The 14,146-nt window shown below is 32.9% G+C and overlaps 1 protein-coding gene across 2 annotated transcripts in view; it reads right to left on the reverse strand.

Moving 5' to 3' along the window:
* Positions 1-14,146, reverse strand: part of Dennd1b (DENN domain containing 1B) — a 245,539-nt gene that overhangs the window by 72,264 nt on the left and 159,129 nt on the right. For both annotated transcript variants that reach the window (XM_048809591.1, XM_048809592.1), the window contains one exon: positions 6,696-6,797. In XM_048809591.1, the coding sequence (XP_048665548.1) occupies positions 6,696-6,797 (102 nt within the window). The remainder of the gene's footprint in view (positions 1-6,695; positions 6,798-14,146) is intronic.

Consider the following 14,146-nt stretch of genomic DNA (forward strand, 5'->3'; position numbering starts at 1 on the left):
CATTTGGCATTACTCATATAACAGGAATCCCATACAATCCACAGGGACAAGGCATAGTTGAAAGAGCTCATCAAACTATTAAAATGTACTTATTAAAGCAAAAAAGAAGGAATTGGGAAGGGGTATATATTCCCCAAAGATAAACTTAAAATAACCCTTTTTAACTCTAAACTTTTTAAATTTGGATTCATCAGGGCTTAGTGCTGCAGAAAGGCATATGTGTCCAAAAAATGTACATAAGCCCAAGGTACTTTGGAAGGATATTCTAACAGGACAATGGAAAGGTCCTGACCCAGTAATTGTCTGGAGTTGGGGGTCTGTTTGTGTGTTTCCATAAAGAGATGATGAATTTTATCAAAGGCTTTTCATGCATCCATTGAGATTATCATGTAATTTTTGTTTTTTATTCTTTTATGTGCTATATTCCATTTATTGATTTGCATGTTAAACCATCTCCTGCAGCCCTGGCATGAAACCAACTTGATAATGGTGTATGATCTTTTTAGTGTGTTATCAAATTTGATTTGCAAGTATTTTTACTGAGGAGTTGTGCATCTATTTTTATCAAGGATATTGGTCAATAGTTTTCTTTGTTGTATCTATCAGGTTTTGATAGGAAACACTGGCTATGCATAATGTGTCTGGAAGAATTCCTTCTCTTTCTACATTATGGAATAATTTGAGGAACACTGGTGTTAGTTCTTCTTTAGATGTCTCATAAAATTCAGCAATGTATCTGTCTGGTCCTGGGCTTTTCTTTGTTGGGAGACTTTAATCTCACTGCTTATTAATGATCTATTCAGCTTTTGATATCATCTTAGTTCAATTTCTGTAGGTCATATGCGTCTACAGATTTATCCATTTCTTTTAGATTTTTAATTTTATTGGAGTATAAATTTTCAAAACAGTCCCTAATGATCATCTTTGGTTCAGTAGTATCTGTCATAATAACCCCTTTTCAGTTGTATTTGTATTTTTTTGTTCCCATCCCCCGGCCCTGCACCCACCCTCTGGGGTAGTTTGGCTAAAGGTTTATCAATCTTGTTTATCTTTTCAAAGAACTAACTCTTTGTTTCATGATCCTTGTATCATTATTTTAGTCTCTATTTTATTTAGCTCAGCTCCAATCTTTATTATTTCTTTCCTTCTACTGCTTTTGGGTTTGCTCTATTCTTGTTTTTCAGGACCTTGAGATGCATTATCAAATTACTTATTAGAGATCTCTCATTTGTTTAAAATGTGGGCACTCATAGCAATAAAATTACCTCTTAGAACTGCTTTTGCTGTATTGCACATATTGTTCTGTTATGTTTCCATTTTCATTTGATTCTACAAATATCTTAATCCTCCCCCTGAGTTTTTTAATGTTTAGTGTTTTCTCTCCATATGTTAATATAGTTCCTGTGGTTCCTCTTGCTGTTGATTTCTAGTTTCATTTTATTATGATCTGATGCAATGCAATAAATTATTTCCTTTTTCATTTTCTTAGACTTTCTTTATGTCCTAAAATATGGTCTATATTGAAAAAAGTTCTATTAGCTAATGAAAAGAATATAATTCTGCAGATGTTGGACAGAATATTCTATAGATGTCTGTTAAGTCCATCTGATCTATACTGTAATTTAACTCTGATATTTCTCTGTTGATTTTTTTTTAATCTGGATGATCTATTGGTGAGACTCAGATATCAAAGTTGCCCACTATTATTGTATTGCGGCCTATCTCTTTCTATGTTCAGTAATGTTTGTTTTATAAATCTGAGGGTGTTCTAATATTTGGTGCATTTATATTTACAAAATTATATCTTCTTGATGGACAGTTTGATTTGTAAACATGGAATAACCTTCTTTGTCTCTTATTTTGACTTAAAGTCTGTTTTGCCAAATATGAGTATAACTAGTCTTTCTTGCTTTGTTTTCACTTATTTGAAACTTCACTTTCTATCACTTCTAGTATCTGTATGTCTGCCACTGAGGTGAGTTTCTTGTGTCCAGCAGATTGTCCCGTTCTGTTTTTGTTTTTGTTTTTTTTATTTTTATTTAAACTCAAACTCAATTAGGCAGTGTGCCTCTTTTAATTGAAGAATTAAGACCTTTTATATTCAGGATAATTATTGAATGGTATGGACAAATTCCTGTCATTTGTATTGGGGCCTATCTCTTTCTATGTTTTTCTTCTGGTTGTTTGGAACAACCTCCTTTATTCATCTTAGAAGTCTAATGATCTAATAAAGTAATAATATTTTATTCTTTCCTAATTCTTATTAGTTTTTCTACTCTTTTAAGGAGATGTATTCTTTCTCATGCTCTCATGATTGTGTTTATCTTGCTTCCTCTTTTGTGTGTAGAATTCCTTTAAGTATTTTCTGTAATTCTGGTTTAGTGGCCATTAATTCCTCTAATTTATCTTGAAAAGACTTTATTTCTTCTTCAGTTGTGAAGGATAATATCACTGGATATAGTAATCTAGAATTGCAGTTATTTCTTTTAGAGCTTGATATCTATCATTTCAGGCCCTCCAAATTTCTTTAGAGAAATCTGCTATTATTCTGATATGTTTGCCTTTGTAAGTATTTCTCTTCTGTAGTTTTCCTTGTTCTATAATTTTGGAAGTTCAATAAATGTGGAGAAGTTCTTTTCCGGTCATGTGTATTTGAAGTTCTAAATAACTCCTATACCTGGATGATCATATCTTTCCCAAGATTAGAGAATCTGCTATTATTTCACTAAATATCAAGGCTGTTCTTCTGTTCCTTCTTCTACATCATGATTTCACACCTGGCTTTTAATCATAAATAGGCCTTGTAGCTTTTGTTTATTCTTACTTTTCTTTTTATTTTTTACTTTCTAAATATGATAACTCTTCACCCAAGTCTTGAAGGCTTGATTTCTTTCTTCTTTTTGATCTACTCTTGGTGAGACTTTTCATTTGATTTATTGAGTTTTTCATCTATAAAATTTCTTTTTGGTTCTTTTTTAGAAGCACTCTCCTTTACTAAACTGCTCTTTTCTATCCTGCATTGTTTCCCTTAAACCATCCAGCTTTTTATTAGTTTTCTCTTTGAATTAAATGATCATTTTTAGTATAATTACTTAAATTCTTTGTCTGGAATTTCATCCTGCTTTGGAATCAGATACTACTGAGTTGTGAACTTTTAAAGGAATCATGTTGCCTTGTTTTTTTATGTTTCTTGTATTTCTTATTGATATTGATGCATCTTTTAGGACACACACCTCTTCCAATTTTATATGAGTTCATTCTTAAGGAATAGCTTTCTCTCTTCTTTTCTCATGGACTCCTTAGTCCTCTTTTTAATGACTTCCTAGTGATTCAGACTGATCCACCAGTCAGGTTATAACAATAATCTTTATTATTTATAGTCAAATGATTAGGGGTTTTAGTTATATCTATAATATTTCTTCATCACAAAACCTAAGTTAATGTATGAGTAAAGTGGGGACAGTGGCCTACTCAAGTAGACATATCAATAAAACCAGCTCAAGGGGCAAACCTAGGTTTTGTTGAGAAATGCCTTCACATCCTTTGTGTAATTAAAAGGTGTTTAAACTGGTATACGACTCTACATATTTTTTTTCTAAACATGTTATAGATATCAGGCCAGGATCATCTATATTCATTGTTGTTGATCTGAAGTTAGTTTAGTCAGTACAGTTCTCCTTTGAAGGTAATCTTTTTTTCTCCTATCATTTAAAAAAAATCCCTCTTTAATATTTTGTAATTGAATATATTAGATTTCTTTTTCTTTGCTTGGTGTGGATATGTTGGACTTTTTAAATCCATAAAATAGAGTGTTTCACTGGTTCTAGTGAAGTCATTTCATTTATTTTCTCCCGTCTGTTTTTAGTCTTTACCTATTAGAACTGGTTATATGAATTACTCTAGACTCTCCATGTCTATTATCTCACTATATTTTCTATTTCTTTGTCTCTGTACCATATTCTGGATAATTTCTATTTCAGATATATCTTCAACTCCTTAAATCTCTCTTCATTTAAGACAAATCTGCAATTAAACCCAACAATTTCCTTTAATTTCAATTATTATATGCTTCACTAATTATTTGCTGTATTCTTAAAATTGGTTTTATATCCTTTAAAGTTGTTTCTGAACAACTTTATTAAAGCTTGATTTTTTTCTCTCAACATCTTAAACATGGCTATGTCATATTCTATTTCTGATAATTCCAGTATTTGAAGTCGTGGTCAGTTTCTGTTACTTTAAATATTACTCATGATTTGATTCCCTGTATGTTTAATGATTTTTAATAGTGAAAATTCTTTTGAAATTTTAGTCTCCTTTCAGATACCCAGGAAATAAGTGAAAGGAAAAGGTACCTTTATTTCCTGTTTACTTTTACATGAAGTCCTCCCAGATTTTTGGAAGTAAGTTCTTCTATTATACTTCTTACCCAGAAAAAGTGACCCATGAGCTCTGTCTCCTGTGCCTCCTTTTGACAAAATATTTTTCAACTCCTACATTTTAAATTGCTTGAGTAAACAAGTTATTTCTCAACCTACTCTGACATATTACCAGAAATAAAAATTCACTCTAATTCTTTCTTTAAAACTGTATGTTGCTCTCCTGGGTTCAAGTTCTATCAAACTGGAAGCATTAACATGCTAAAAGAGACACCGATTCTAGATCTTCCATGGATCATAAAATCATTATTATAGATAGCAATCACTTGTACCTAGTAAATTTTTATATTCCTTCAGCAATTTCTAAGTATAATCTTTGAAGATCCATCTGTGTTGATACATTTTTTACCAACTGACTTTTCTTTTAGAAAAGTTTATAAAACTCTGTCAACAAGACTCTTTTAAATACTTTCAGGGCTATCTTTAAGAATCACTTTCTTAAGATTCATAAAATGGTATCAACTTCTAAAAATGGTACATTTGTCTATGCAAAACTATCCAAGTTGTCCACAAAATGGATTTTACTTTCATTGACGATTTTCATTTTTTAGATTTAGCCTTTTCATTTTACTAATTTAAAAATAATCCCACATAGACTTGGATTATGTTATTGTATTTCCTCTAAGAATGAGAAGGACAATAAATCTTACTGAGCATCTGCAAGGTGTCATCCACTATGCTGAGTGTATATATAAGCACACATAAATGTTATCACAACCCTGTTAGGTAGGTGGCAATATTTGTATTTTAAAGGAAAATAAACATGCACTTATGCACAATCATCTGTTAAGTGAAAAGTATCTAACCCAACTCTACATGATTCTTATAAATGCTTTTTAAAAATTACTATGTAATAAAATTTACCATGCTTTATTAACTTATTAAGTGGTAATAATCCAGTTACAGAATCTCTACTCAAAAGTAGCAAGTTATATAGTCTACCCACCCATTCAATCCTTGACCCATTTAACAATTTGATCTTCACTACTCATTCTTGATAATAGAAAGTTAAGAAAGCTGTATATCTTCTTGATACAAAAATGGGCACATTAATATTTAATTCAACAAGCCCATACTGGATGACTAACTTGGGAATCACTGTACTATATTCTTCAGCACTTATAAAGCACTATTATTTGATCCTCCTTATAACCCTAGGAAGTAATTCACTATATGCTTGGATACATCTAGGTATAGGTAACTCCAAAGTATACAACTATATCTTTGGAAAATAACAAGACATCTCTGGTCCTGAAATACATGATCCTAAAAGTTTATATATAGAAAGCCTTTCCTTTATATATTGAAAGACAGTTATATTATTCTAAATACTTTCAAATCTCAGATTATTTTTAAAATTTCCATAGAATATAGATAATATATTAATTTGTTGCCATGCTGATTTCTTTACTGACTTATTTGGAGAATATTTTAAGCTATAGGGAATTTCCCCCCAAGAGTCTAAAAAAAAATTACTATTAGGGTCATCAGCTCCTCCAAGGCATTACATATTTTTATCCTGCTTAAGTACTATTTGACATACCACTGTTCTTCATTAACACTAAATTCACAACATCAACGTTACTCTTAAAATTGTCATTTCAAAGAAGAAATGCAAATTTTAAGGACTTAAATTATGTAAACCAAAACTAAGACAACAAAGCTTAAGAGACTTGCTATGACTGTATAATGAGATGAAAAAACTAGTATACCAAAATTTCTGAATTCCGATGTCAAGCTACAACTTTTTTGAAATGGAAATTATATTTTCTGAACTGAAAATCAGGACATATGGTATAACCATAATTTTCCCCTAAATTTTAAATTCATAATTATGAAAAGTCTTTTACAAAGTTTAAAAGGTTAGTTAAATATTCATTTTTTAAATTATTTTATAAACTAGATAACACTGAGACTATCCTAGTTATTTTTTACCATATAAATCTACCATTCCAAAATAACTCCTCCTCACATTCCCTGCTTAAAAACTACTCATGTTGTGTCTTCTTTTGTGGATATATGCCCTTCCTCAGTGAAACCTGGAGCTTAGCAATTTTTTCATTAGTTCCTTTTAATAGCAAAGTTATTACATAATATTTCTGGACTGCTAGGTCATAGCTAGCTACTGAGTTTAAAAAAATCATAAAATGCTAGAAAAGACTTTACTCAGGATTAGGACACAGTTTCAGGATGATGAAAATGTGCAAAAATGACAACGTTCTGTTACAGACTAAAAATGTGTAGATCCACTCTTACCTGCTTAAAAAGTTGAAGGTTAACAGCAGTTTCCAAGAACTGTTTCATCACACTTGAGCGATGCTTTACAAAACTTTCCTCACAGAAAGTGACAGGCTCACCCTAGACAGAAATGAAGATTTTCAGGGCTTCAATATAAAGACAGTTAAAGAACCAGTCTCTTTTAGGAGGTACATGGAGAATCATAGAGTATATGACAGGGAATCAACAAATAGACCTTGATACATAATAGCTGGATTTCAGGCTAGCCGAAATGTTCCAGTACTAAAAATCCTCTAAAATACCTTACTATTCAAGAATCTTTTGGACTCTGAAAACTGATCAATATCACTGCCTCAAAGTAGGAGTAAATTTCCTAAAACTAAGATTAACACTGTTAAGTATGAGAATATAAATAGTATGTGTACTTGAAAACATCCTACAATTTTATTTTCATCCTGATTATAAAATATCTTAACAATATTTAATATATAATATGTGTACTTATATAATAATATATAATAATATGTATACTTATATAATATAATATGTATATGACAATTATTACATGATTTTTGCTGTTTCCATTTGTTGTTATAAAATTAATTTGTTTTGAAATCAATGAAATGCTTATAATCACCTTATCTTCATAATTGCAAATATAATTCTGATTGGATATATTTTAGGATAAATTCCACTTGGCATCTGATTTTACTTATCCTAAGTGCTAAGTAATCATATCTCTAGAACCATCTTGTGATAGCTGTACCAGATGCTCCCTCTTCAAATGAAGAAGGACTTAAATTTCAAGTCCTACAGACTCCACTTGTTCTACTTATTCTTATTTGACTGCAAAATATCTGTCATCATTCAGTGGCTGATCCCTACCACCTGCTATTCCCCTCATCAACCTAAATGCCACCCCTGCCCACTCAACACAAATAAACATAAGTGACTGAACTTTATGATCAAAATAAAAACAGAGACGAAGGACAATGACTCATTCATTACAATGAATCGTGTTAGCAATTCTCACGTTGTCCTTGATAACTTGAAAGAATAAAAGGATGTTCAGAAACAACAACAAAAAAAAAACTGGGAAATAACTCTACACAGGAATAGGTGAGATTTCTAATTGAGGGTAATAAAATAGTATCATTTATCAAACACTGCAAATACAGAAAGAAAATGTATTTAAGGAGAAGTTGATGAAATAAATTTGGATGTGCATCTTAAATCGTATTCTCAGCTGAGGCCCAGATAGGGATTGTTGTTCAAATTAACTTGTTGGAGGATTACTCTGAGAAAAGATACTATAGGAAAGGAGAAAAAAAGCCAAGCAAGAATGGGATCAGATTCATAGATCAGCTTCTACCTAACTACACAGGGGAAAGCACTAATTATAACACAGAATTGATCCCAACTTATACTGCATGTATCATTGGCTTGCTCTCCCCTTGTGGAGGGGAGTAATAGGGGAGAGCACATTCTCTCCCTGGAAAGGTGCCTCCTATTTAGCCAAAGCAATTTTTCACTGAAAGGATCACCAGCCAGTACAGGAGGTCTAGGCAGTGAACCAACAGTATCTGCTATAGCATGGTGAAGGCAAAGTGCTCAAGAAGAACATGGAAATGTCTGTAATTTGATATACTTAAGAATTATCTCTAGAGAATTGCGTATTAAAGTTAGGCTTACCACCCACTGTAGAAAAGGGTTCATGCAATTAAGAAATATCTATATGCTATCTAATCTGTCGTTTAATGCTATATTGTTCATTCACAGAAACAGTAAATAAACATATGATTCTGTGGCAACAAAGAGTAATGAGATAGAAACATAAAACAAAAGGAAAACTCTTCATGTGACAATTTCAACATAATAACAAAAATAACTGAATTTTTCTCTTCAGGAAAGTGATGAGACAATAGAAAGGAACCCAAACTAGAATCATTTTGATGGAAATGTCAAATGAAGGAGCATAAATAAAAGTATATCAGGAAAACATAACATGAACTAGAACAACAATGAAATTCATATTACAGAGAGGAGAACAGACTTTCTAGAAAGGAAGTACCAACATTACTTGCCATTATATTTAAAGAAGAAACAATAATATATTAGATACTATAGTAAGAAGCTTTCTAGGTAGTTTGTTACTGATAATAGTAAAAACATCAATGTTCATACTTGATTCACTTTTTAAAACATAATCAGAGCAGATTCAAGATTATTCAGTATAATGTGACTGAGTCATTTGCATAGTGACTAATGAATAGGAAGGAAAAAGGTATCATTAGAGCCATGTGCTATGAAGTACATGCCCTCCTTTCCTGATCTTATCTAAACTTGACCTATCAACTGCTTGTTGCAGAAAAAATTATTTAGAACTGCCCCCTGGAGGCATAAATCTGCTCCATATGGAACAAATGATTTATCTCACTAAGTGTTGAATTTTCTTTAATAGAAAAAAGTAACTTTTCCTTCTTCTGAACAATCACTGCCTTTTTACAGCATCTCTTTGGTGATTCTTCTCTGTTTTGAAAAGTTATCCTTAAGTCTTACCTATAAACTCTGGAAATCTGAAACGAAATTCTGGAACTAAATTCTGGAGAAGAAAGTTTCACAAGATGATATCTTTTGCCATAGATGTGCAGGACTTAGTAGGAGTTTGCAGTGAAGGTATCAGGAAAAAAAATCATACTGTACAAAAATGTGAAATGTAATCTAAAATATCAGTATTTTACTCATGAAGTTCCTTAATGCACTGGGACCTAATATGTAATGTCACCATTATATAAGGAGAATAAACAAACTAAGCAAAAATATCTGCATACTGATAGTTTATTTAAATTTTATAATCTCTGAAAGATTCTGCTAGGTCTCTCCTGGGAATATTCAAATATGTGCAGGTTCTCAGAGGAAATGATAATAAATGATTTTCAGATTATATAGCATTTTCCTTTCAAGAATCCCAATGTTATTTTTATGTAAGGAATAGCAAGTTTACTTTCAGAATTTATTTACCATGAAAAAATAAATTTCCCCCAGTGCTGATATATCAGCACACAAATCAACAAAAAAAGAAGCCTTGTATTCAAACTGTAACATTTTAATCATTAATAGTAGAGGATAGGAAAGGTAGTAGAATACAACAGTTACTAATATGGCATTATGTAAAAATGTGGATGTGTAACCGATGTGATTCTGCAATCTGTATTTGGGGTAAAAATGGGAGTTCATAACCCACTTGAATCTAATGTATGAAATATGATATGTCAAGAGTTTTGTAATGTTTTGAACAACCAATAAAAAAATAGTAAAATCTTCTTTTTGTATATATTATACCAGTTTATGCCAAGGCCACTGACAGGATGTGTCTTGAAAAAATACACCTACCTACCAATGTTTCATTTGGCTATGATTCAGCAACTTAAAATGGAAAGAGACACTGATTTTTCTAAATTAGATTTAGCATTTTGGTTAAATTTGAAAAGTTAGATAATATTAATACATTATGCATTAATTTGCTACATATCGCAAAAACAAATTTTTCTTTAGCACAATTTAAGAAAATAACAAGATAATCACCACTCTTATGAAATATTTTACAAGTGATATAAAAATGGAAACTTTATTATCAAAAGCAAAGTTTTACCTGTCCCATAGTAGTTGGAGAAAAATTTTACATTTTTGCTGAAGCAATTAATAGAAATTTCCTCCACATTTATTAAAAGAGAGCAGAAAGAAAATGCTAGATACAATCCAAACATTTCTTTAGCAGAAACCATCTCTAAAGTCAAAAGTTCCATCAATACTCAAACATGGTTAATGAGATGAATGAATACCTAAACATGTTTTAGGAACCACAAAACTGTGAGGGATGAGTAAATGGTACTTTTCAACCATGATTATAAAAACCAGAAGAGTTCACTATTACAAATTTCATAAATGGAAATCTTAAAGTAAAGATTTAATAAGTAGCATCTTAAATTATAGATGCCAGCCCTGTGTATAAATGGCTTATTCTGAATCACTAAATTCAACAACTTTACTAAGTGATAATGTTTTAAAGGAATATAATCCAAAAAATATTTGAATGGCAACTCTTCCAACTAATCAAAGTAAGGCCCAGGTTCCTAAGCAATCTTCATTTTAAAAGTAATTTACTTTTGATACATTAGCAATGCTTAAGGCAACTCAGAAAAGCTTGATTAACTTTTAACAAATGACAGAACCTTACATATTCAAAGGAATAAACTATGTTCTTAGGATAATCAGGTATTTGCCCCTTAATTTACTAAGCAAACATTTCTTCAGCATTAGTTGTTAGTAAAAATTGTGACTTTTATTTTTAACAGCTTTTGACACAGTGACATACAAAGGTACAATTAAAGACCCTTTATTGTTATCTAAAATAGCAACTATAAATACTGTCATGTTTATGACAATGTTTTCCTTTTGGAGATTAGAGATGAGTACTTTTCCTTGATTAAAGGAATTTTTATCATATATTACTTCTAAAATTTAATTTTTAATAATAGCTAGCTGCTATTTTCTGGATCTTTAGTGTCTTCCAAAGGTCCATATTTTAAAAGCTTGCTCCCCAGGGTTGTGCTATTGGAAAATGGTGCAGCCTTGAGGAGGTTAGATCTTGGAGGGATTAATAGGTCATTAGAAGCATGACCTCAAAGGGGACTGTGGGACCTTGGTCCCTTCCTGTGTCCCACTTTCAATTCCTGGCTCATGATGCAAGGTGGTTTACTCTGCCAAGTACCTAATTCATACAATAAGTTAGCACATGCATTTGGTATTTACATGGGAATACACAAATCATCTGGGAGGGCTTTCCTTCCCAATTACATCTGACTGGTTCTTCAGTACTACTGCCTTCTTCAAAGTCACTCAGTTCTGAGCCTTCTGGCCAACCTTGATGCTCCCTCACTGAGTCCTTTCTTCTCTGTGAAGAAACAGCCTCACTTGCCTCCCTACCTTCAGGCCTTATAATACACAATTCTGAGCACTTCATTCCCATGATTAAAAAAAATATATTTAAACACTGTATGTTAACTATGTAATAGAGATAAGACTCTCCAGGTTGATTCAGAAAAGTAATTTATGACTGGTTTTGCCAATTCTACATGAGTGAATCTTAACCTGTTTGGTTTTTTTTTTGTTTGTTTTTTGAGGAAATGGTAAAAGCTATTATTTTACCTAGAAAAATGATGCATATATTCAATAGGTGTCTTACACATTTCTTCTGTTTCCTATAGATTCATTTCCATAATTCTCTTTTATAATTTTCTTTATATTACTGTAGAAGAAATGTTCAATATATATTTTCTAAATGTATAAATTGTATTTATAATAAATCTGAATAAACAGAATAAGAAGTATATTCTTATACTGTGATGTTTTCCATCACTGCTTTCTACTTTATATGATTTGCTATTGAAAGGAAAAAAAGAGAAAAATCAAAATTTCCTTTCAGTACAATATACTCAGTCCTGCTTCTAGGAATACTAAGATAAAGATGAGAAAAGAAGAAGTAAAAGATTGGAGAGAAGAGGATAAAGCTATTTGAGCAGTGGCAGTTATCTAAGATTAAAAAAAACAAAAACAACTATTATTTGGAAAACATAGGTTGGATAGCAAGTAGCTTCCCCAATTAATATACACACAATACAATGATATACAACCTGATCTCTTTGAGAAAATTCTAAGATTTTGCATTCAATTTAATCTTTTTGTAAGTGTAAATTGTACATCTTTGTAGGGGTAAAGCTAATTTTCCCAAATACTTTGAAAGTTGGCATGACAACTTTCAAGTTAAATGACAATAGACAGATTAAAGGCAGAAAAGGCATGCAAAGTTATTTAATGTGGATATATGCAGGGGACTGACACAAATTTTTTGCAAAAAAAGGGTCTGATGATAATCCAGCATGGGGCAGTCTGTAATCCTAGGAACTTGGGAGGCAGAGGCAGCAGGATTGCCCTCAAAGCCAGCCTGGGCAACTCAGTGAAGCCATAATCAACTCAGGGAGACCCTGTCTCAAAAACAAACAAACAAGAAAAAAAAACAACACCCAAAGGGCTGGGAGTGCAGCTCAGAGGGAAAACACTCCTGGGTTCAATGCCTAGTACCAAAAAAAGTGGGGGGCATGTCAGATAGTTGAAGATTAAATACCCTCTTCTCATGGGGAGAAGGAAATGAAGGGGATTTGTAAGCCATTTTAGAGGGATGATAAATAATTTCTAGAAATATTGAGCCTAGAAAACAGAAAATAGACTGAGACAAAATTTTTTTCTACTTTGCGGGGGAGGTGAGGGGTTGAACTTCACTGTGAACAAAGGCTGGTTGTCTCATTATTTAGATAAAGTTTCCCAGGTAATCTCTCATAGCATTCCTGAGAAGAATAGGTAAAAACCCTCTGGAGAAAGTTATAGACAGCTGAAGAGATGGCCTGGCATTTACCTCCAGCACAGGGATAAACCAGGGCAACAAACAAAGGGCTGCATCACAAGGAATGTGACTAAGGCAGAACTCTGAAACTCAGCACAGGAGTAACAGGAACCCGAAATAGCATGGAGACACAGAATGGCAGCACAGAGAGAGGATCAAAGCATACTGCAACTGTGACCCTTGCTCCTCAGCCAGAAGGAACTTCACAATGTCAGGAAAAAGTTATGGGGAAAAGTGACCACCATCATCACAGCATGTCAGCAGTTCTAAGTAGAGGAGAGTTCCACAGCCTCACAGGCTTAATCCAGTTGAAGGAGCTGCCTAGGGTCCATGTAACTGCTTGGACCCAGAGAAGGAACTCACAATGAGCCCCTCCCAACCCCTAATTCAATGTTCAACCCCAGAAATCAAGACACTGCAGCACAGCACCATCTTTAGAACAGAATCACTGCTAGACTCTATGCCTCAGGGGTCCATGAGCATCCCAATATATTGGCTGATATTACTAAAAGTCCTCAGAACCAACACATACCTCACAGAGCAAAGAGCAGGCCCCTCTGTATCCCAATACTCTGGGACTGGGACTGGACTGCTGCTGCGAAAAACTCCAGTATTACCCATGCTCACTTAGCAAACCCTAGAGATAGTCCTGTCCATGTCCTGTGATACTGGGAATGTTTGTTGCTATTGCCACCACAAACCATAGGATCACTTATATTTGACTCCTGGGACCTACAGACAGTCCCCTCTGCATCCCATGCATGGCTCTAGGATTGTGGTCGCAGCTGCTGCAAGCTACACCACTGTTAACGCTCAACTCTGTAGGACCTGAGGACATACATATTTGGTAATCCACATCCACTGCAAAATTGTACCACTCTCTCCAAAAACAGCAGCAGTCTAGACTACTGGGTACTTGTAGACATGGATAATACTGCTTACAGCTAAAGAAATAACATAGAAGCAACAAGTCATCCACTGTAAAACTGTACTACTACCTACCTTTACA

Source organism: Marmota marmota, unplaced genomic scaffold, assembly GCF_001458135.2.
Source record: "Marmota marmota marmota unplaced genomic scaffold, marMar, whole genome shotgun sequence".
NCBI lineage: Eukaryota > Metazoa > Chordata > Mammalia > Rodentia > Sciuridae > Marmota > Marmota marmota.